The sequence below is a fragment of the Pituophis catenifer genome, unplaced genomic scaffold (assembly GCF_029215685.1).
Source record: "Pituophis catenifer annectens isolate HBS135680 unplaced genomic scaffold, rPitCat1.0.hap2 SCAF_1, whole genome shotgun sequence".
Taxonomy (NCBI): domain Eukaryota; kingdom Metazoa; phylum Chordata; class Lepidosauria; order Squamata; family Colubridae; genus Pituophis; species Pituophis catenifer.
In genome coordinates, this window is record NW_027256881.1 from 318,883,369 (window position 1) to 318,908,222 (window position 24,854).

General features: G+C 36.9%; 1 protein-coding gene across 1 annotated transcript in view; it reads right to left on the bottom strand.

Moving 5' to 3' along the window:
• The window catches only part of SYNE2 (spectrin repeat containing nuclear envelope protein 2), a 206,446-nt gene that overhangs the window by 110,334 nt on the left and 71,258 nt on the right, over nt 1-24,854 (bottom strand). Inside the window, exons 35-51 of the mRNA XM_070942446.1 lie at nt 24,353-24,465; nt 23,165-23,367; nt 22,410-22,529; nt 21,678-21,966; nt 19,836-20,005; nt 18,516-18,822; nt 17,965-18,084; nt 16,106-16,339; nt 14,898-15,032; nt 11,457-11,723; nt 9,913-10,038; nt 8,841-9,106; nt 6,207-8,325; nt 4,333-4,655; nt 2,771-2,915; nt 2,109-2,327; nt 718-983 (exon numbers count right to left, since the gene is read on the bottom strand). Coding sequence (XP_070798547.1) covers nt 718-983; nt 2,109-2,327; nt 2,771-2,915; nt 4,333-4,655; nt 6,207-8,325; nt 8,841-9,106; nt 9,913-10,038; nt 11,457-11,723; nt 14,898-15,032; nt 16,106-16,339; nt 17,965-18,084; nt 18,516-18,822; nt 19,836-20,005; nt 21,678-21,966; nt 22,410-22,529; nt 23,165-23,367; nt 24,353-24,465 — 5,422 coding nt within the window. The remainder of the gene's footprint in view (nt 1-717; nt 984-2,108; nt 2,328-2,770; nt 2,916-4,332; nt 4,656-6,206; nt 8,326-8,840; nt 9,107-9,912; nt 10,039-11,456; nt 11,724-14,897; nt 15,033-16,105; nt 16,340-17,964; nt 18,085-18,515; nt 18,823-19,835; nt 20,006-21,677; nt 21,967-22,409; nt 22,530-23,164; nt 23,368-24,352; nt 24,466-24,854) is intronic.

Consider the following 24,854-nt stretch of genomic DNA (forward strand, 5'->3'; position numbering starts at 1 on the left):
ACTATTAAGAAGTAGAAGAAGATTACAGGTTCTGGTGTTTCGGAGGTCCTTGAAGACCTGGCTCTTTCCCCAGGTTTTCAGCTTGGAAGGGTATAGCCCGTTTTTATGGTTTTGTGTGTTTGCATGCTTCCTAGTTTTTCCCTTTGCTTATTTTTTATTATTATTTTTATTGTGCTACAGTTTTTCTGTTTTCTTGTGAACAGCCCATAGTTGTTGGGAATCAAGAGATGTACAAATTTAATGAATGAGTTAGTGAATGAATGACCTGTTATGTCCAAATAAGGGACCAGAATTCACAGCAACTCTAAGACTTGTATCATTTCCCTTTCATTAACATGAATGGAATAAGCAAAAACAAAATTCAAGTGAAATATAAAGCAAAGTGGCGGGGTTTAGAAAGTATCAGTACTAGCATCACATGAAATAACAATACAATAGTTAATAAAACAAATGCATTTAAAACTTGGGTGTAAACAGATATTAAAACAATCCTCCAGCACTGATCTTGGGAAGGCTTGGGTGAAGAAGTAAATCCTTGTTTTGTTTTGTTTACAAATACCACTCTCTGTCTGGAATTTATGCACATTTGCCAGATAATCTGGAGCTCAAACTTCAAATTAGTAAAGAAAAACTATCAGAATGTATTTTGAAACCAGAATTAAACATTGTACAAAATGTTGTATGACTTCACTCAGCAATAGTCCATTTTATACTTACTCTTCTGTTCGTTGCTGCATGTTTTGAATTTCACAGACGATAGGAAGGCTTTCCTTTCCAGACAAACTCACAGGGACACTCAGAATGTTCCTTAATCGGCAAAGTATTAAGCGTAGCAACAATTTCTCAGTATCCACATTTTCTATATAATTGCTTGCGGATTCCAGAAATTCTTCCAGTTCTTCTTTGGTTACTTGCTGTTTGTCTTGGAGGCTCTCAGGCACCTCTTCTTGAAGACTGTCTAGAATAATTGTTTCTCGTTCCAACTAGAAAGAAAATAAGCAAAAAAAGAGAAATATTGATGGGGGCGGAGAAATACATAGAAATACAAAGACATCTAAGTAGGTTGAAGTTGCACTTCTATGCACACTTATCTGGAAATAAATTCCTCTAAATATAGGAGGACTTATTTTTCTATAAATATTTGCAGTATTGCTCTTATAATGGCAAGGGCTTTAATATATTCCTTTTATTTAAAATAAGAGCATAAAAGTGGCAGCTGCAACTACAAGCTGCAAAATGTAATGCTTGTGCGTTTCAGCCACTTCATTCCAAATCACATTTAATCCTCAATACAAAGTACACCAATGTCTATTATCTACTGATAACCACTGAACCTATAACCATTGAGCTTCACTGGATAACCCCAGATTCTAGTAAGAGAAGTTAACTTTTATATTTTCTCCACATCGTGCATGACTTGCACAACTGTGTTCAACAAGGACCCATGTTGGTGCACTGGTTAGAATGTAGTATTGCAGGCTAACTGTACCCACAGTCAGGAGTTCGATCTTGACCAGCTCAAAGTTGACTCAGCTTTCATCCTTGGTAAAATGAGGACCCAGATTGTTGGGGGCAATATGCTGACATTTGTAAACGGCTCAGAGAGTGCTGTAAAGCACTATGAAGCAGTATATAAATCTAAGTCTAAGGGGACTTATAATTATTCTTCCTAGTTGTGGTCCTCACAGTGTCCCTGCTGTCATGTGAATTGTGATTTGGGTTATTGCAAACAACTCTCATTACAATAATTGTGGCATCTTGTGGTCATGTGATCCCCATCTGTGACTTTCACTACCAAGTCCAACAAGCAAAGTCAATGGGGAACCCAGCAGGAGGTTGCAAATGGCAATCACATGATTGCAGACTTCTGCAACTGCACAATATTTATTTAATCACAGCAACTGGAATGCTTAGTGATGAAGTTTTCAGTCCCAATTACATTGTTAAGTGAGGATTATCTGTATTACTATCCTTCTGCCCTTTATTCATTTTTATGTGACAAATTGGGCAGTTTTATCTTTTTAAACCTGCCTGTAATTAAGACAATCAAACAAGTCCACATACAACTGAGCTTGAAAACATCAGTCAGGTATTTCCCTATTACTTACTTCTTCACTGACAGATTTCCATTCTTGGTTCTGTTCTTCACATTTGCCCTCCCGTTCTTTTGCAATATTGAACAAATAGAGCCACTTCAGCCACAACATTGACACAATGGGTACAATCAACACTCCATCGTTTTCTTTGCACATGAAGCTTAGAGACTGTGCATCTCGCCTCAACTTCATTAGCTCCTCTTTGGTTGAAAGTAATTGGGACAACAGCATCTATAAAGGAGAGTATAAAGAGTAACGTATAAACAGTGAGTTTCAATCATTCAGTTGGGAAAAAGGCAGAATACAAAAACAAATTGCGACAATCAAGCCAAAGTATCTCAAGCACCCATAATAAGCAGCAAATCTGTATCTAAACTTGTACACTTCACAGCAATGAAGGAGTCACCAAAAAGTCTGTTTCTTTGCAATCATCTGTTTCAAGTTTAATACAGATTTGCATCCATTACCCACATTTTGACCATAATGTCAGCTAACCTTTGAAGACTAACATTAATAACTATTTGGAATATAAATTACTGTAATTGTTATAGCCTGTGTGAAATGCATTCAATTTTCTATTGTAAACATGGTTCTGAAGACATATAAGTGATACATAAAGTATTAAATTATGGAAGTGATGGTGATGGTGACGATGATGATGACTGCATTCTCACCTTGTTTTGTTCTGAATGCTCTAAAGATTCTTTGTAAGATACTGGGATGTAGTATAAACACTTCCAAAGCACTTTTTCTGCATTGTTAAGCTCAACACATATCCTCTCTTTGGAGTTTTTGAAACTGTCATATTTTTCCATATACCTAAAGATGCAAGAGTATATAAATAAAACTATTTAAATTGATCCAAATAATAGAATTATGCATTGTCAGCTTTCAACGCTTGGCAGAAATAAAACTATTATAAAGGAGAAAAATTGACAGATCTTGCCAATCATTTTACACAGTGTTTAAACAGTAGTTTACACAAGAATGCACAAGAATTGTACAAACCCACTGTTTTAGGCTGGTGGGTTTTACTGAATCATGAGCAGCTGGGCAACATAGTAAAACTGTGACCAGCTGTGAATTCCTTTTTGCTCTGAAGCAAATAGCCCAGTCATGATTTCTTAATTTTATCTCATCTCACTGCTCACTACAAATATATAATGTAATAAAAATTATGTACAACCTCCCCCCCCCTTTTTTTTTTTTTTTTAGTAACCATGTCTTCAGTGCTCTAGCAAAAGAACCATTGGCTGGTTGGCTATCTGGAATTTTACTAAGGAGCACTATATTATAGGACTTCGTTGCAGCTCTCAAAGTTTTCAATAATATTAAAGAATCAATCTATATTTTAAAACCAAAAGTATACGTTATTCATGAATGAAAGATGTTGTTCCCTAGAAAGTATCATTTCAGGCTAGAGCAGCATAGATACTGTTCAGAGCCAGCTTTTCTACCTGCTTCACCTGAACACCCTAAGCAAGAAGCTTATAGGGAGGTGATGTCCAGAAAACAGCTACCAAAAGGATAATCACCTTCTAGGTGAAAGGGAAGACAAGGCTTAAAAATAGGAGGCAATGAAAGGAGCAATGACAGGAAGATGACACTGCTATGTAGGAATTGTACATTGTTGTTATACTGCATATCTGTGTTTTCATTGTAAGACATGTTCAGCATTTCAGTGGAAAAGGAGGCTGTAACATAAATAAGGCAAATTGGGGAAAGTGTTGCAGCTCAAAGGAGCAACACACATCTTCCATTCAGAACATGGTAACGTTTGATTTCTAGCATGTCCAGGTAAGGATGGTAAACCCTGGACTAATTGTTCTCATCATTCACTCTAATAATCACCGACAATATTAGGGTAGATGGATCAGTGCTCTGATTCAGATAGTTTCGTATATCCCTGAAATCAGTGGTGCAATCCAAAATTTTTTACTACAGGTTCTGTGGGCATGGCTTGGTAGACATGGTGTGGCTTGGTGGGCATGGCAGGAGAAGGATACTGCAAAATCTCCATTCCCACCCCACTCCTGGGGGAAGGCTATTGCAAAATCTCCATTCCCACCCCACTCTGGGGCCAGCCAGAGGTGGTATTTGCCGGTTCTCCGAACTACTCAAAATTTCCACTACTGGTTCTCCAAACTGCTCAAAATTTCTACTACTGGTTCTCCAGAACCTGTCAGAACCTGCTGGATTTCACCCCTACCTGAAATGATGAAAATATTCATCCTACCTCTGTATGTAAGGATTTCTCTTTTGGCTCTGCTCTTTGATTGTCAAATTCCTAGCAGTTAGATCATCAAGTACTTTCTCCACCTGCAGTTTGGCTTTTGATTTAATTGACTTTTTCAGAGTACAGGTTAATGCCTCCACTTCAGCCTTTGCAGACTCGGATTCTTCTTGTTTCTTGGCAAAGTCAAGATGAGATTCTTCTAGTTTAGGTAAATCAAGCAGCGGAGTAGAAAGAAAGGCTTCACACTGACTGAGGAGATCTGCAGATTTTTCGACAGCTTTGTTGTAAAGCTTCACCATTTTAAAAGCTTCATCTAAAGCTTCCTGTGCAAATAAATAGTTAACAGCAACATTATTATATAAGCTGAAAAATGATTCTCTTCTCCCAAATGATTTCTTGAATTACAGTTCCAAGGCATTCCATTGCAGCTCTGATTTAACTCTGTGTCTGTTAGCTGGTGGAATTTTAACTCAGGGGTGTCAAACTTGCGACGACACATTGTCGTCATGTGACATATCATAACTTTTCCCCCCCTTCACTAAAACAGGGGTGGGCGTGACCAGTGCATGATGCATCCGGCCCGCAAGTTTTGACACCCCTGTTTTAATTGATGGTCAAAGAGCCTACAGATGCCTATGCCCGCCTTTTGCTGTTTTTAACAATTTTCCAAAGTTAAAACAATCTTGGAAAAAAGGTTCTGCTGCATATTTCACTGGTCAGCTGTTGTTTGTTTTTACATTGCATGATTATCATTAAATTTATATCTAGTTTGTAAATATTTTAATTAGCTTCCATATTGTTTTTAAATGTTTTTAACCCACTTTAATTTTTTGCCGCTTTAAATTGGCATTTAATAAATGCAGAAATGATTTGAGTGATGGAAGGCTGACAAATTTGGGCAGGAGAAAAATATAAGAAAATATCAATGTTGTTAAAGGTGACTAAGTTTATATAGAAAACAAGTTTTTAATAATACATTAAAAAATCTAAGTTGAATTATTTTATTAAAATTCATATAAATCTGAACCAGATATCTACTATGAAGGAAGCATCCAGAAGCTTTTATTTATTCAAAGCCATCATATATTATTCTAAATAAAAATGTTCATGTGTCTCAGAATTTTTGGAGACTAGCAGTGAGAAGGACATTCCAAAGTCAAGGGCCAAATGGCAAATGAACTTGTTCATAACAGCTAGCAACTTAACTTCTATAAATCCATCAAACATCTCAATAAACTGACAGGGTCATAGAAAAGAAACCAGTCCTTCGGATGGCAAGTCATTAACAGTCACAGATCTGAATATTTTGTTACTGGACTTATGTCAGAACAAAAGCATTGAGCAGTATCAAGATAGTCACTTCAATCATTGTCAAAAATGCAAGCACTGTCAAAAATATAAGCTTTTAACAATGGACATTTTATTGCACTGCATATATTGTGCAATATACTGCAATGCAATGCACAGCACAGCACTGAAGATGTTACATACTTGGGTAATGAAACATCTGCAAGAAAACAACCAAGCTCAGAGAATTCCAAGGACTCCCCAGGAAATTTTATTACATTAAATTACAAGACTCTTCTACTAGTAGTATCACCAGTCTTTAATAAAATTTCAATTTCTTTCAGTATAAGTTAAGTATAAATTAAGATGGAAATGCAATTGTGGCATTATTAATCTATTGAGAGAGGGAGGGGAGAGAGAGAGACAGAGACAGAGACTTTACAAGGTCTAGGAGTATAATCTGTTATATGAATATCATGTAAAATATAGATGAAGAAACCATGGTATTTCATAACCAATCCTTATGTGAAAGCAACCAAAGTTTGTAAAGTTGTTTACAAAGAAACAAAACTGCCAGGACTACTTACTGTGTGTTTAGCAAAGTCTGCTTTCAGTTGTATTTTCAGATTTTGGAATTCCTCTATTTCTTTATCTAAACTCTCAGAATGGAGACATGTTTGTTTTGTAGATGATTTCTCTTTAGTTATTATATCTTCAGCAGCACGGATTTCTGCCTCTGTAGCACCTTTAAGCACTTTGCAATATATCATTTCATAGGGAATCATTTGAATTTTCAAGTCAAGTAGGATAGGCTGCTGGAACTCAGACTGAATTTGCTTTAAAGTCCTTAAACTGTGGCCCAGCTTACTCTGGAAACCTTGTTTGTACTTGCATATTTCTTGATTAGCTACTATTATAGAACAGGTCGTTTGTTCCAGCCCATCTATTTTTGCATCCAAGGACTTTATTTGTTTCATGTTGGCCTTTTTGAGAGAGGCACTAAATGACTTATTTTTCTTGAATAGCTTGGATGCTTCTTGAGTTATATATTTGGCATGTTCAATTCTCCACATCAATTTTTTTCCTGATATCAGACTGGCATCAGGAGTAGAACTGGTAAGATCTTTTAAATCACCACATTCTTTCTGAATACTAGATACTATAGCCTCAATCTCACTTAGGACTATTTGATGCCTGTTGTATTCTGCAAATAAATTCTTCAGACATTTGCCTCTCTTGTCAAGGTTATCTTTCACTTTGCAGAACTGATCTTTCAGTTCATCAAGTGGTGATGTATCCCATTTTGGATCCAGCCATTTCCAAATCTCCTGGTATTGGTCCAGGTATGATAAACGTGACTGGATGGCTAAAGTTCTCTCTTTAAATATATTCACTTTATCTTTTACCACTTGATTCTTAGACAGTAGATCCTCTGGACTTAGCTCCAGTTCATCAAAATGAAGATTGCTAAGATCCTGCTGTACGGCCCTTATCTCTTCTGAGAATTTTTTATAGGCACCCATTTTGTGTTGTACTAAACGACCCTTAATTTGAATTACCCTATGGACCCTCTTAGCTCTACTTCTCAGACTTCTCAAACAATCATTTAAAAACAGTTGCTCAAAAGCATTTAATCCTTCAGATGAATCGTTGCAGTTTGCATCTACAAGGGCTTCCATCTCCTGGATCTTCTTGGGAGTCTTTTGTAAAAGATTCTGCATGTGGTCAAACTCAGACTTTATATTTGCTTTATCAATATCTAAGCTAGACGCTGCCATGATCTTTTGAAGTTGTGCTTCAAATTTCTCTATATTTGCAAAAAGTTTGTCTCTTTTTCCAAGCTGAGATTCCAGCTGCTGTAACTTCTGAGATGATTTCAAAATAAGGAATTGGTAACCAGTTTGCAACTCATGTGAAAGGATGCTAAGTGCAGAATCCTCCTTTGATGGCATGTGAGAAGCAACATGCTGGGCTTCATCTGCTAGCCTTATAAAAGTTGGCTCTTTTTCTTTAGCATCACTGATTACAGCCTTACAACATTTAATTTGTGAGAGGAGATCATCTGGAAAGAGTGCTGCCCTCTCGTCAAGATGGTGCATTAAAATTTTGTTCCCCAAAATGGCATCTTCTATCTCTTTTCTTATTTCATATGTCTGGGGATGACTGTCAGTTATCTGGACATTCTCTTTAGGGGTCATTTGCTCCAATTCTTCTGCCTGGCTCTGAAGATCGTTTATTGTGTTCTCTAAGGCTGTTTTTCCTGGATCGCTCCACATTCTTTTCATCTGTACTTCTGCATTTCTTTTTAACAAAGAAATGTTTCGCTTAAGGATGCGCAGTTCTAAAGGAATCGAGATAGGGCATGGACGCTCTTCTGTACCAGGAGCACTCAGGCCTGTTTGCAAATCATATTGCTGTTGCAAACAACTTTGGAGTTCCTGTGCTTTGTCCATGAAAAGCTTAAACTCATCCACTTCTGCTGCAACACAGCACTGTTTCTTTTGAAGACAGTCCCCCATTTGTTTCCACCACTGCTCTGCTTGATCCACCTGGCTTTCTACTAATTCTTTGTCCAGAGTGGATAGATGTCTAGATAGATTTTCTTGTTCAATTCTCAGTTTATCTAAAAGACTATTTTCTTTTTGTAGAGAAGCCAACAATTTGTTCAAATTCTCTAGAAGAACTGTGTCTTCCACAGGTCCCCTTCTGCAATAGAAAAACAGGTACAGCTATTTTTAATTTTTTTTTTTTTTGGTCAATTTACTCAACATGCATTACTAATCAGGTATATAAAACCATATTTCATATATTTTAAATTACATTGAAGCTCCTCCATACATTACTAATGTATGTAATTACTAAGAATGATGTAATTACTAAGAATGAATATGTATGTCTTTAACATTTAAATATAATCAGAACCATTCAAAGAAGGGATATTATATCGAAATAATACCGTAGCAATAATTGTTGCAACTACAATGTTTATTCATTCCTATCCTATGTTGATTTACTAAGCCACAATAGGAAAGTTCAAAGATTTATGGCTTAGCATTTGAATATAAATCATATTATTCTATGTCTATCCCAACCCTTTGGGAATGTAACAAATTACAAAATAAATGAAAGAAAAGGTTCATCTCTATGGTGTACACATTAACAATAAATTAAGTGAATTATATCAGATCCAACCGATCTAGAAACATGATCCAGGAACTTACGTATATATGTTTTCTTTTTCTGCTAATAAATGTTTCATTGAAGACTGAACAGTAGTAAGACATTTGTGGTAGCGATTGACTAAATTAAACTGATTCTGCTTGGCCTCTTTAGCAGCCATTAATTCTTGCAGGAGTCTGTCCCAACTGGAAGAAGTCACACTGTGGGTGCCCTCGTGGTTTGGCTGACTTCCTTCTGCCACCGTTGAGTGTTCTGGCCACACTGACAAAGCTTGAGCTTTCTTCTTTTCTAGCTGCAGACACAAATCCTATGATAGAAAATCAGAGGAGGTAGGTGGGTCTTGTCTTGTTCGTTTTAAAGGAATTTTCATTTTTATGTCTTTCTGAATCAGATTAAATACCTATTTACTACGCATTGTATTTCTAACTACAAATGGTCAAGATACTTCCCAAAAGTCCACATTTAGGGCACCAAGGCCAGTGAAGCTGCTAAGGTGAAGGGGGACCTGGGCAAAATGCAAAATGTCATGGACAATACGGAGGAAATTGTTATAATGAGCTGCATGTGCAGCTCATTATGACCGTTTCCTCCGTATTGTCCATGACATTTTCTACCCCTGCTTAAAAGTAGGGGGAAATGACACCTCCCCATATACCCCATTTCTCCTGTCACAGATAAATATGTAGCTTTGGATCATTTTTTTTCAAAAATAAAGGAACGAGTACAGGTTTTCAATTCATTTGTTTAACTGCATTCTCTTTACCTACTTTTAGGATTTGTGTGGAAAACAGATAACATTTTGGGTCATATTTATGCATAAATGTAGAAAGTTCCAATGGTTTCACAGACTTTTAAGCACCATTGTAGGTGAGGTCACTCATACAAACTCCTCCTATGCTATTTTGGGTAGAAGGATGCCAATTGGTGGGAACAATCTGTATTATTATCCCCTTCATGTTGTTGAAATGTTCACATATACAATGGCATGAGATTGCACTACCCAGAAATAGCTATGAAGTTCTCATATGCCTGAGAGATGGAGTGGGAAGATAAGATATAACAGGGACTAACAGAGTGCTTATAGCCATGCCAATGAACATATTGTTTCCATACCTCTATCTCTCTCAGTTGATCTTTCATTAATACAATATCTAACTCTGCAGTCCAAATTTTCACTTTGTTGATCTTTTGTTCCAGCTCAGCATACTCAGCGATTGCTTGGTCTTCAAGATAAGCCTGCTGGGAAATCCAAACAGGTAACTGCATTGATTTGGCATAAATTCTTTTGCAATCTACGGAACAACTAATTACCACTATATCAATCATCCAGATTTTTTTTTTTTATTGAAGAAATCAGGTGGAAGCAAGACCACCTGATTTAAGTCACATCCTCTCCACTTTACTCATTGTTCTGGCTAAGATGAGTTAGCCATGAGGCTAACTCATGAGGGAGGGGGTTAGAAAAAGTGCTCTAAACATTGCCTGCCCCACAACAACATCTGGCAAGTTAACCGTGTTTAGCAGGTCACTTTAGCGGTCAAAAATCAAGAAAAAAAAGAAAATTCATTTTTGGAACCTGGAATGTCTGTACCTTGCTGGACAGAAACAAATGCAAACAAGGCACCATGTTGAGGGACCAACTGTTTTTCTTCCCTTGAAATTCCCATTGCTGGCAAATGCAACAGTGCAATAATGGGAATTTCAAGGGAAGAAAAATATTAAATTTATGGTGAATATTGTACTTCAAGTAAATTAATATAATTTGCTTGTTAGTTACTATTTGGACCTGTTCCTTTGGTTTTTACTCTTCTGTTTACTATCCAAGGTTGAGATTTTGAGATGATGACTCCATCAAACAATTAATTAAATAAGTAAATAAATAAATACGTCATCAATGGTATATTACACCAGTATTAATTGCCAAAATAGGCAATGAAAAATTGTTGGAATGGTCAGATCAGACCATTTTTCCACATTTGGTGGCAACATTTAAACTTCAAAAACTTGGAAAATAGAATGAAACAAATTCTAAAAGTTGAATTTTTCTTTCAACCTACCCTTTTCTTGTGAAATATTATTAAACCTACTATCACCTTAATAACTCCATATTAATTTGATTTTGATAAAGAAGAATTATTTTAAAATGTGGTAAGATACATAAATATGTGGAAGAAAAAATATATTATTTTGATATTTTGCTCGACCATTCAATTTTATAATGCTGTAGATCTCTCTACTATTCACTTATTGGTTGTTTCTTTTTTCACATTTTTTTCTTTTTTCTGATTCTCTTTCTCAGTTGTGGTTTTTAAATCTCTCCCTCTCCCTCTCCCTCTCCCTCTCTCTCTCTCTCTCTCTCTCATTAAAGATCTGAAAATGCACATGTGAAACTGAAAAAAAACAAGCATTATTTCAAAAGCCAAATCTTATTTTAGACGGAATTAACAATAAAGAGAAGTTTATCCTGCTCAAGGTCACATGAACCAGTATTCCTGGACCAGTGGCCCACCCTCTCCACTATTGGAAACTGAAAAGAGAAAGGGTGAAATTGATTGAATTATGGATTAATGTCTATCCTGGCTGAAGAGCTAGCAGTGCACAAGAATAGCACTTAACCAAGTCCTTCAATGAAGTTGTGCAACAACAGAGATTATTACCTTGCTTTCCGGAGATGGATGTATAATGGACAAAGGAGTAGGGTCAGCCTCCATTACCTTTCCGTTCATTAATGGCAAAATGGTTTGAGGCACTTCTGACCAGGCACATGTTGCTTGCAATTTCTTTTGATAGCCATGCTGCTGTTGCGGAGATTCATTGGGATAATCATCTGCCAGTATTTGCTCTGATTTTTGCCGCTGCTTTGCACACTGGCTTGCTGAACTTTGGAAATTGTGGGCTTCCATCAAATTGCCTTTCAATTCCTGCTAAGTAGAAGCAGAATGGAGGAGAAAGGAGGGGAAAGAGAGAAAAATCATAACCTTCTCGGGACTGCAGGTACTGAAATGTCAATTGCTTTCTTAATGGAAAGATAGTGAAAGAATAATAGAATAAAGGGGTGGTAAAGGTCAGAGAAAAGCACATCTGCACAGATGCCTCTCCAAGGAACAATATTATGAGGTTGTTCAAAGCTCTGACAAAGTTAATTGGCCTAAAAGTTTTCTTCTTCTATGGCTGTAATCTTATAATTCGGAGGAGATGGGTCCCTACTAACCAGATTCAGTCTGTTTACTCTCTCTACGTTGAAGCACCTTGACATACAAAGGGGCTATGGGCTTGTCTTCCTCTGCTTTTAAGTATTTTTGCTGCAGTTGGAGAAAGTATCTATGAGGCGAATTCAGGTTACGTAAGGCAACACTGTTCAACGCGATCACATAGAAAATACCTTTGTCTGGAAATCTGTTTGCTATCAGAAATGGCAACACTGGGCTAGTTTTGTAATAAAATATAGAATATGGCACATACAGAATGGACAGGTTGAGTCACTGGCATCTTCTAATTGGACTGGGAAAGACCTATGCTTGAAACCACAGGCACTCCCTGACAGTTTGTATCAGGACAACGTTCAACAGTCCATCTGCATTTAAAAGACAAAGGCCACTCTTTTGAAGAAGCAAAGTCCACATTTTGGACAGAGAGGACTGCTGGTGTGAAAGAGGGGTCAAAGACACCATCTATGTCAAAATTGAACAGCCGTCTCTATCTCCAGTCCACAACACAGTTCTTTCAACAGTTCCAAGAAAGCTTCACACCCATTTGCACCACTCAGGTGACCCTGACGACACAGATAAACCTTCAGGTGACCTCAACAACTCATGAAAAGAATGCAAATGATCAACTGTCTGCAAGGAGTATAAATCCTTCCATTGTCTAAATTCCTATGCTCTGACTCTGTAAAAGATAGCTTCATTTGTTCCATTGGTCCATAAGGTTCCTTTAGTCCTGGCTGTATCCACTTCCATTGGAGTGAGCAGCAATAGTTGAAGGAAGAGGACTTGTGGCAGCTCCCAGTACCCTACTGGATACCATAGGGGCAGAGAAAAAGAATGCAGCAGAGAATATAATACAACTGATGTCTGTAACATGTACAAGTGACATTGGCCCTATGGTATGAAGCATCTTTAACACACTATCCTGACAGATTTGATAGAGTTTCCAGAGAAGGAGCGGGACTGTTCAACTTTTCACAAGTTGAACCTGAGGAAAAACATCCAGTATGGCAGATATAAGCAAAGTCACTGTCCAATGCTGATGGTTCTTGTATCTGTTTATCTTAGTCCTGAGTATTTTTCTACTGTGTCTTGACAGATGCAACCATCCTATAACTACCTTGCTTGCCTACCTCTTGAATTTATTTCATCAAATGAATATGGATAGCATTATGGATTATATAGATTGACCACTGCCAGAAGAATCACTAAGATCTCAGTTATGAACAGCTTTGCATTTGTAAACTCTCACTCTACTTTAGTTTCCCTGATTATAATTGCATGTTCCTACTTATCAAAAGACTATGGGCTTGCTGCCAAAAAAAAAAAAATTGTAACTCCCTTAAATAAGACGTTAACTTGTTGCCAAAAGCATAACAAAATAGGAGAGGGCGTTGTACAGGATTTGGTGGGGAATACAAGCTACATCTAGACTGCAAAAAATTGGTGTTAAGAGTTGTCTGCATCTCTTTGTTGCCTTCTGTTGGTTATCCAGTTTTTGTAGCCTATGTTTGTTTGTTTGTTTAAATTTATCACTCCAGCAGACTCTGGGTACCTTAGAAAACCTAACACTAACTAAAACAATTAAAAACATAGACAAAAATAACCCCTCAGCAAGACAGCCCCAACAGCATATTAACCCCAGGCCTAGGACCAAAACCAACCTTCAAGGGCTTTTCAGAACCGAGGAAAGTGGGCGCCATCTGTATCTCTGAGAGGATGCTTGTTCCAGAGACAGGAGCAGCCATAGAGATGGCAACATTTAATAGAAGATACCATAAGATGGCAACATTTAATAGAAGAGACCTGGAACTTACATACTCTGCCCAAATGCACTATAGTAGGTGGTATAGTAGTCCTAGGAAAGTCCACATGAATGGTTTTCATTATGATCTCAAAAGTACAGACAGACACATGTTGAAACAAGGAATCCATCAAGTACTATGGTGTAAAGCTATGAAGAACTATGAAAATCAAGCCAACATTTTGAACTAGGTCCAGAAAAGGGCCAAGAGCCAATGGAGATGACAAAATGCTGGCATAATAAACTCATAATACCAAGCATGGCTATGAGATGCTTCCTTTCTCAGCAACAGCAAGAGGCAATAATCACAGCATTGGAAGCACTAACTCAGAATATGAGGTTGTCTCTCAATCCATATGTCATTTGTTTACCTGCTCTCCCTCCTGCTGCTGGGAAAGAAAATGCAGTGGAGGGTTACAATTTTCTTTCATCTAAAGAACTGTGGAACATTTTTCTCCCCGCTGGAAGAGTGGGAAGAGAAGGTGATAGCAGCAGGTTAATTCCTAAAGCACAGCAATGGTAAATTTGTTGCTATGGAAGAGATGTGCTAATGTTTTCAGAAAGGATTTGAAGCACATTCACTCAGCACTCATCCTTTTATAGATGTCCTTAAATACATGAAGATGCTATGGAGAATAAACTAACTGGTCCATATCCTACAGAATTTTATGGAAGAGTGCAGGATTTGGTATCAGGAAAGGATTATCCACAGACTTTTGTTTAGGTAAGCGGCTGGAGAACATTGAATTAGAAAATCCTACTTATTACTTTCAGAGGAGTTATTCAGGACAGGTAAATTGTGTCTGAGTGCTGCACATTTTCTGTAATGATGCTTTCTCTCTGATTACCTATCAGCGATATTCTGGGAATAAATAAACCAGATATTTCAAAATAGAAAAACAGCAAATTTATAAGGAAAGAAACAGGAATATACAGGTGACTGTAAAGTCATATTCCTTACTAATCCAGGCCTTATCATTCCATATCATAACCACTATTTTATGGAAATGGCACACACACAAAAAACTTTTCAAAACCATTATATCAAATGTTTGAAAGTAAGACTGTCAGGGAGAGTAAAAGATTACCTCAGTAACTGCAGCTGCTCTCTCCTCAGATACAAGTGCTAAGCAGCTGGGTAATTGTACTTTACGTGTCAACCATTCTGGAAACAATTCTGGAGCTTCTCTGTCCAGTTGATTTTTCACTCTGAAGGAATTTCCCTTCAAAAGACAGGAAAATGAAATAATTAAGTCAAGCAAAGATTGCAGAAGAAGTTGGAGAATTATTATATGTTATCTCCATATTCACATTCATATTATATGAATTTATACTATATTATATATTATATTCATATTCATAATATGACATGATAATAATAGTCCTAGCCTAAATGGTTTTTAATTGGGATTTTAAATTTTATGGATTTGGGGTTTTAAATTGGGTAGCCAATGATTTAATTCTTTTAATTATCTTAACTTTTGCATTTGTATGTTTTTTAATTTTGGCTGTTCACCGCCCTGAGTCCCTTCTGGGAAAAGGGCGGTATACAAATTAAATTAATAAAAATAATAAATAATAGTCAAAGGTCCTCAAGATCTGGGCGTGCCATCAAGGCCTGGAGCTCCAGAGAACAGGCATACTAGTAAGACAGCTCCATTATTATTAACATACTTTTTGTTCTTTTTTTAAGCTGTGTTCTATCATTTTTAATGTTTTTAATAATAATTATTATTTAGGAATGATTGTTTTTTAGCTTTGTTGTATGCAGTCCAAAGTCACTTGTTTTGTGAAATGAACGTCTATACAAATCTGAAAAATGAATAAATTAATAAGATCTAGAACTTTTAAGCTCTGAGTAATATTTTATTGTACAAAACGTCCTCTCAACTGCTTGAGGTGGAAAAAAATGAAACTTTGATTTTGGGTTTATCAACTAGATTCATTTGTCGTTATAGAAATGGCTAGTTTATATTATTATGGAAAAGTAAAAAGTTGTAGTTTGATGTTAATGCTTTATTTTACTGCAACAGAGTCGGAAATCAACACTTTTTTTCCTCCCCCCCCCCACCTCCCTCACTTCTCTTTCCCCTTGGTAGCACATTATTTTCATATAATCCCATGTTCAGTGGCAAGGAGGAGCTTCCTCCAAATAACGTAACATAATATGATAAAAAAATCAGAGAAAATAAGCAATTCTTGATTTCCCCCCCCTTTGGACATTTATCCCAGAATATTACTAAATTTCTTCCACAGAACTAAACTCTTGGGGAGCAAAGGGGATGCTAGAAATTACCAGTTTCTCTCTGTTTGTTGTTTCATTATCCATCTCCTTGTTATGTTTGAGTATATCACTGTGGATGTCCTCAGTCTCATGCTCAAGTCCATATTTAGTTTTAAGGTGCCTCGGCTTAATTTGGGGTGCATCTATCTCATCCTTCATACATGTCTGTTCCAAACGGATGGAGTCCATTAGCGCAACAACCTCTTGTAGTCTGTATTCAGCTTGACAAAGAATATCATACTGTACCTTAAGTGAAAAAGTGCAAGGAGATCATAATGACAAGAGAATCTGCACAGCTGAAAATATTATCGCCCTCTAGAAATATGCTATCAGAGAGAATAAAATAGTTAGGATAAAACACTTGTGACATTTTTTATAAAGAATTAGATAGTTCATAAAGAGAAGTAAACAAAAGGCAATGTGTTTGTCAGGGATCATCCTCGCTCTCTGATTTGCACAGAAACTGATATCCATATTCACGTAAATACGTGAAGTCCTCAACTCACAACAGTTCATTTAGTGACCATTCAAAGTTACAACAGGACTGAAAAAAGTGACTTATGACCCTTTTTGACATTTATGATCATTGCAGCATCCCCGCGGTCACATGATCAACATTTGGACACTTGGCAACTGGCATGTATTTATGATGGTTTCTGTATCCTGGGGTCATGGGATCACCTTTTGCAAATTTCTGACAAGCAAAGTCAATGGGGAAGCCAGATTCACTTAACAACCATGTTACTTAACAACTGCAGCATTTCACTTAATAGCCAAAGAAGGTCGTAAAATAGGGCAAAACTCAAATATCTGTCTCGCTTAGCAACATAAATTTGGGGCTCAATTGTGGTCGTACACTGAGGTCTATCTGTAAAAGAAAAAGCACCATGCTCCCAAGGGAATGCACATTCAGATCAGGGGTGGGTTCTAACCGGCTTTACTACCGGTTCTCTTTGTGTGCGCGCTTCGTGCGCGATCGCCACGTGCATGCTCAGTTCGCTCGCAGGACACCAAACTTGCGCTTCGCGCAAGCGCATTGCTAATCTGCCCAGCTGAGGTGCAGCAATCCGCTCTGCCACACTTCTCAGCTGGGCGAAAAAAGCAGACATATAAGGTCAGACTAACGCGGGGCGGGCGGGAGGGCCCAGCTCCCGAAGACAGAGAACCGGTTCGGTGACGTCATATTGTCACCGCTACCGGCTCTCGCGAACCAGGCCAAACCGGGAGGAACCCACCACTGATTCAGATCTACCTTGTTCAATGAAATGAATGAGAGCTCGCATGAGGCGGTGCTGACACAAAATTGCTTTAAAAAGAATATCAATTACTTTTACTTGATTCCCAGCTATCTGATTTATCTGACTACTAGATAAGTTGGGTAAGATGACTCAGTTGTGTAAGAAAGCAGCTGTGGAGCACATAGCTAGAGTTCTTTTTACCCTTGTTCAGTTTAATTGTTCATGTGGTAACCTTGAAAGCAATCTCATTTGACATTGATAAAAACTCTGTGCCAATAATCAGACATAAATAAAAAGTTGCTGATCGTAAAATTCTAGTTTTCAATATTTCCCTTTCTTGTTTTATCAATCATTATTTTTATTCTGGGATAGAAACACTGTTGCCCAAATTTCATTGAATTTAGTTCTTCATTAAGGTCTTTTGACAAGGGAGAGTGAGACCCCCTCACTTCATTGTGTTTGCTGTCTTTTAGGTTTTATGGGTTTTATTGTAATTTCCTTGATTATCTGTGAGCCATTCCAAGTCTCGATATTCAGAAGCATACAAGTTTAATATATTATCGTTATTATTACATTGTTATTCTTTCTAGTTCATTGATTTTTAAATTCACTGGAAACAAAATTCTTCCTGACCTGGTTTTGGTCTGCACCCACAGGCTCCCACAGCTCCTCTAGAGAAGTTATCAAAAGTGTTGTCAACTCTTCACACTGCTGGCGCCCCTCCACACAGCCTTCCAAGAGCTTTGTTGTATTCTGCGATTTAAGGAGAAACTCAAGATCAAAACCAACATGCATAGATAGTTCTCCAATATAATAAAGTATTTACTGAAGAGCATTAGACTTCTCCATAGAAATACCATATTATCTTCCTGGACCCATATACAAACAAACAAATATATTTTATTTATTAAACAACTTTATATAGCCATCCAAAATTACTGTGTGAGAGTGAGACAGCTATATAAATTTAATAATTAATTAAACTTTTATAAATAAATAAATAAATAAAAATATACCCAACTGGTAATTGAAGTGGCATGGTCTAGATCCCATTTCATCCTATCCTACCTGTTTGTTTGAATCAAATCTAATCCCACATCTAATGAACATTTATATTGCAAGATATACACTAACAAGAGTTTCATTCTGGATCTTCCAAACCAATAACCTGGCATGATGCCAACCTGTAATCGGCTAAGAAGACATTGGTAGAGATGCTGTAAAGCCATCAATGATTCTGCACTGAAGCTATTAGTGCATGTCTCCAAAGAATTGCGTTGTCTTGTTAGTTCATTTAAGAGAAGCGTTAGGCCTTCAATTTCTTTCAGAAGTGCAGAATACTTGTTTAGCTGACTTTGCCCTTGCTGTGAATTGGGATGAATATCAACATTTAATCCTTGCTTCTGCTTCTCTACTTCATAAAAGAGAGCTTTGATGGCATCTTCTGTCTGCTTCACATATTCTATTTGATGTTGGAGTTGTTCCTGGTCCCTATGACGGAAAAAAATTAATATCCGTTTAATAAACTGACCACCGAATATATAGGACAGGGGTGTCAAAGCCCTGGCACCAGATCTGGCCCATGGGGTGCTTAGATCTGTTCCACAGGGCCACCCTGGAAGCAGCAGACCTGCCGTGGGAGATCCGATTGAAAAGGGAGCTCAGAGGGCTGCGTGTGGCCCTCGCAAGCTCTGTTTTTGCTGGCAGAGAGTTGCAGGAAGCCGTGGTCATCAATTTCTGGGGTCCCTGCCTTCTTTACCAGATCTTTTTGTAATTAAATTTGTTCTTTTTAAAATTAATGTAATTTTTAATAATTTTAATGGTCATTATTTGCCTTGAGTAACCCATATGTAGTAAAGAAATGGGCTATATTTTAATATAAATAAAGAAAAATTGCATTTATAATTTTTTTTCTGCAGTGATTAGTTAAAAGCTTGCAGTCAAAAATCTTCAGTTTTCCACTACCCTATTCCCCCAAAATAAGACATCCCCTGATAATAAGTCCAATCGGGCTTTTGAGCGTATGGCAATAAGGCCAAGCACTTATTTCAGGGTTCAAAAAAATGTAAGACAGGGTCTTTTTTTTTTTTTTTTTTTAATTTGATTTTATATGCCGCCCTTCTCCGGAGACTCAGGGTGGCTTACAATGTGCTCAGCAATAGCCTTCATCCTTTTGTATATTTATACAAAGTCAGTTTATTGCCCCAACTGGGTTCTCAATTTACCTACCTTAGAAAGGATGGAGGCTGAGTCAACCTTGAGCCTTGGAGAGATTCGAACCTGCAGTAATTGCAGGCAGCTGGTCTTAATAACCAGCTTAATAACAGGGTGCCTTAGACCACTGTACTACCAAGGCTCTTTTCAGGGAAACACGGTAGTTTCAGCAATATTATTTGAGTGTAGAATTTCTGGAGGAGTTTTATACTGGATGCTATTATTATAGAATGACTCTTCTGCATTTTCAACTCAGTGGACATTTTCATGGTGTAATCTAGGCTACTTACTTCAGACAGCCAATAACCAGATGAATAGTGGAGTCCCACTTCTTTTGGACATCAGAAATTATCTGCTCAATAGCTAGATTCTTGCTCTTATCATCGCACTTCAAATGTTCTCCAACAGCTATGATAGTTTGCAATTTAGCATTGCCCTCTTCTTGCAACAAAGTAATCTCCTGTATTGTAAGAAATAACATGAAAATAATTGTTTTTACCCACTGTTTTGACCTAGCACCCAGGCCAAATAACATAATAAAATTATCAAAAGAAACAACCCCTTTTTTTTAAAATTGTCATTCCAATTAAACCTCATACAATGAAAGTTAATAAACTGCTTCCAGTTCTTTTGTTAATTCCCTAAATATTGGAAGACATTGCAATATTGGAGAGAGTGGGAATGGAAGAAATAGGACGGGGAAGATAAGTAGGATATGTTCGTTGCCTAATAAATAAAACAATCAAGGGCTTATTAAACTTATAAAGTGCTTTTGTCAGGTAACTGTCTAGTAATTAGGAACAAGGGTTGAATTCAAAGCACTGTTTATTATATACTACCTATACAAAAGAATCTGAACTACTAACAGTCAAACCAAATTGATGCCAAATAAGAGTCAACAGAATTCACAGGGGACTCGACTTGTGTCTCGTGGGAGAACGCAATGACTCCTTACTGATGACATGTTTAACCCTGCCATTGTGCTTGGCCTGTTCATCTTCTACAGCTTTGATACTGAACTACCAAAATACTATTTTGCTATTTGACTAATTTAATTTGTGCTAGTTAAAAGTTAAGGGTTCTGAAACATGGACTGGTTATAATGAAAAACTGACAGAATAAGGGGTTCTAAATGTGGGAAAGACCACTAATTGACATTGCTGCCAAGACAAGCTCTCAGACAAAAATAGATATTGAACAAAAATGCTGTCCCATAAGATGCAGGGACAAATTATATATTGGCCTCAGATTCAGTATTATTACTATGCTGATGATACCTAGTTACACATTTTGACTGTGGCTTGAACAGGTGATACTGTCAAGATTCTCTGTCAATGTCTGGAAAACGTTTGGCCTTTGATTGGGAAGAACTCAAGCCTGACAAGACTGAGTGTCTGTAGCTGTTTTGATTCTCTGAGCTTGGAGTGGTTCCATCTTTGGTCCTGAATGTAATTGTATTTCCCCTTTTAGGACTGGCATGCAGCAGCTGGTGGCAACTATGCCCAAGGCAGCCTTTGCACAAATTTTTCTGATGCACCAGGTATGCTCACATAACACTCTATTTTGTGGCTTTACTAATTGTCAATATGCTTCAGGATGCAATTCAAGGTTCTGGTTATTACCTATAAAGATACACACTTTGATTATTTGAGGGCTACTTATCGATACGTTTGGTCTGTCCTGTACATTCTAACATACCTAGCATGCTGTGGGTTCCATCAATTAAACAATATCAATTGTCGGGATGCAGGAAGTAGGCTTCTCTGTCTTACTGTGGTCTGCTAGAACACCATTTAATCTGAAATTCATATGCCCACCTTCACTTGCCCCTTTTTAAGCAGACTTTTAAAACCTGTCTCCATCCCAGGCCTTAGTTAGAATAAGTGGAATATTTTAATTGATTAACTGACTGATGCTTTCTCCACACTTTCCTTCTGCCTTATGTATTCAATGTTTTAGACAAATAAATAAATAGCAGTTGCAAACAGAGCACCGAACAGTTAAGACTAAAATTCAAGAAAAATGTCAAGTATTTTTTTAAGAAAGTTTTTGAAATGAGAAAGGACTAAACAAAGAATTATTGGATGGTTGTTTTATTAATAAAATGTAGAGCTTCAACTACGTTTTGGTACCTGGATTTTGAGCAACCTTTCTTCCAGTGATATCTCAGATTCTTCAGCACTCATCTCCAAGAGAGGCTTTTTTAGAATTTCCACCCAGCAAAACATGTTCCTGACAAGTTCTTCAAAATGCTTTCTTTCTACACAATACATCTCAGTAACTCCAAGGGTTTTCTGTACATGATTAACCAACCTCTTGTATTTACTGACAAACTGGGCAGATTCTACAACTGTTTCATCTTTGAAAAATCCTGAGTTTTTCAAATAATTTGCCCGCCAATCAAAAGAATCAAACCATTCCCTGTAAAAGAATAACAATTATGTGAAGTTTAATTGTCATCATTCCCCATGCTTTATCTATGTCATTATTCATTAAATGTTGTCAGAACTGGGCAACTTGAGTCAATTATCAACCTTCATATCAACTTTTTTTCCCAGCTGACCAAGGCAGGATGATCCAACATTTAAAATCATATTCTTTGTATTCTTCTGTTTCATCACTGCATTCAAAAGTCATTTTTTTTAATAGGTAGAGATTGACAACTAGAACTCAAAATCATTATATTTACTCTTTTGCCTATGTGAGGAAATATACATAAATTTGTATTCAATTGTGAATATCAGATCTTTGAAAATACGTTTTTAGATAGGAACATTTTCAGTAGAAAACATGAGTATTCCACTGAAACTAGCTCTCAAGAGAGAAGCAGAGTTAAGTGAGTTGCTATAGCTAAGACAAAATACCTTTGATTGAGTAGAATTTGATAAAAATGTTCAATTTCTGTCTTCTCTTTTTGAACTTGTTGCCATTTTTCTTCTTGAGTTCTTAGCCACTTCTGCAGACTCTTAAAGTCCTTTTCAAGCCTTCAAAGAAATAGAAGAAATACTTACAAGAAAATCCTGTTAAACTGTTAAAAGAAAAACCCATGAACAGTAGCACTTAATGCTATAGGAAAAGGTAAAGGTTCCCCTCACATATATGTGCTAGTCGTTCCCGACTCTAGGGGGCAGTGCTCATCTCTGTTTCAAAGCCGAAGAGCCAGCGCTGTCCGAAGACGTCTCCGTGGTCATGTGACCGGCATGACTAAACGGCAAAGGCACATGGAACACTGTTACCTTTCCACCAAAGGTGGTCCCTATTTTTCTACTTGCATTTTTTATGTGCTTTCAAACTGCTAGATTGGCAGAAGCTGGGACAAATAATGGGAGCTCACCCCATTACGCGGCACTAGGGATTCGAACCAATGAACTGCTGACCTTTCAATCGACAAGCTCAGCGTCTTAGCCACTGAGCCACTGCGTCCCTTACTTAATGCTATACAGTAAAATAATTTTGGGCCTAGTTCAGCAAGCTTACCTATTAATACTTATTTACTTATTTAGTACTGTAGGAGGAGAAATACATTAATCTCAACATTTATTTTGGGGGGACTAAATTTAAAATCCATCTAATCACTCTGGATCAGAATATACAAGCTTAGTTCATTTTGGCTTCTTACCTAGCAAACTGCTGAAGAAAGTAGTGAAGCTCAATTTTTCGTGACTGACATTTGGAAATTACTCTTTGCAATTCCACTTCATGGTCCCTCACCCAGTTACTCAACCGATGGACATCTGATTTGGGCAAATAGTTTTTCACCTGGTTCAGAACAGTCTTCACCTCATCAATATCATTGCCTTTGTCTTCAAAATTTAGGAAACTCTGAAAAAAACCCATAATGAGAGATTTATCCAAGATCAGCAATCTTTTCGCTGGTGCCATTGTTTGATATGTTTTATAGTTGCTCTGTCTGTCCGTCCATCCGTCCATCCATCCATCCATCCATCCAAAACTCACTCTCTGATTATCGCAATAAGTGACAATTTTTGAATAGGCAATTGATCAGCAGCTACAGAACTGATTTTTCATTCAACATTGATGCATGATTTTTCAATAGAATATATGATTTGGGCCAGGGAGACTCAGTTTTAATATCCCAATTATCCATAATAGCCGACTCAATAATTACCTCACAGTCATTGTTGCCTTTCAATAAAAATAAATTTTTAAAGATAAAAAGACCATGTGTCATTTGTCTGACAACTTTGGAGGAATGACAGATTAAAAATATAGCAAAAGGAAAAATAAAATTAGAAAAATGTATAACATGTATTGATTTAACCCCCCTCCTTCTTTCTTTCAGATGAAACTTGTACATTCTAAGAAGGTATTTTCCCTCTACAGACTGCATCAAAAATTAAACTAGGTTATGTATTGATCTATTGAAGAATCAGTGGTCTATTATAGAAGTAAGTTTCAATAAAATGTTTCTAGAACCATAGCCTTACCAGGATCACTAGATAAGGGCTGCAAAAATCTGGATAACTCAAGATAGTAACAAATAATTCAATTTTTCTAGATATTTTGGTTGCCGTTCATGGTTATTCAGATTTTGCAGCCCAGATCTGGTAGCCAAGCCTTACTGCTCTCCGAGACACATTTTCTCCACACTAGGTTTATGTAGCACTACAACTTTAATCTATTTAACTATTCTGCTCTTTCGTATTCTAAAAGAACACACAATACACAATATGTGAAACTAAAACACACCCTCAGTTTTAATGTGAGAAAAACAGGGCTAATTTATTTAAAAACTGAAGAATCCTGAAGGAAATCAGTCAACACAATTTGCAGTCTTATGCCTTACCGTTAGTTGATGAATTTTCTTTTCCACCATCTCTTTTGTTTCAGAGGAATCAAAACACTCTTCCAGAGAGATCTGGAGGTTGATGAACCAATCATCAAAATGTTTGCACTGGTCTGTAGGAAGATGCAGTTTAAAATTTGAAGAAAAAAAAAAAAGATTAGTTGGATGAAGAGACATGGGGCTTCATTATTTGAATCAAAGCAATTAGCTCTGTCGTTGCTGGGCTCCTCTTGGGCCTTGGATATAAAGCCTTTACAAATTTAAGTATCAATCAGAAAAACAATACAAACTCCTTGGATAAGAATTCTTTTACATTGAAAAAGAATCATATAGATATTTAAAGCAAATTGAAAAAGGGGGCAGTTTCTCGTCCACACAATTATATCTTTAAAATTAATTTATAAATCTATATTACTATATACTTACTATGGTAATTATATTTTAAGTATACAAAAATCTGAAGTAATTACTTCATGAAAGTTTCTAAACAGTTTAAGTATCG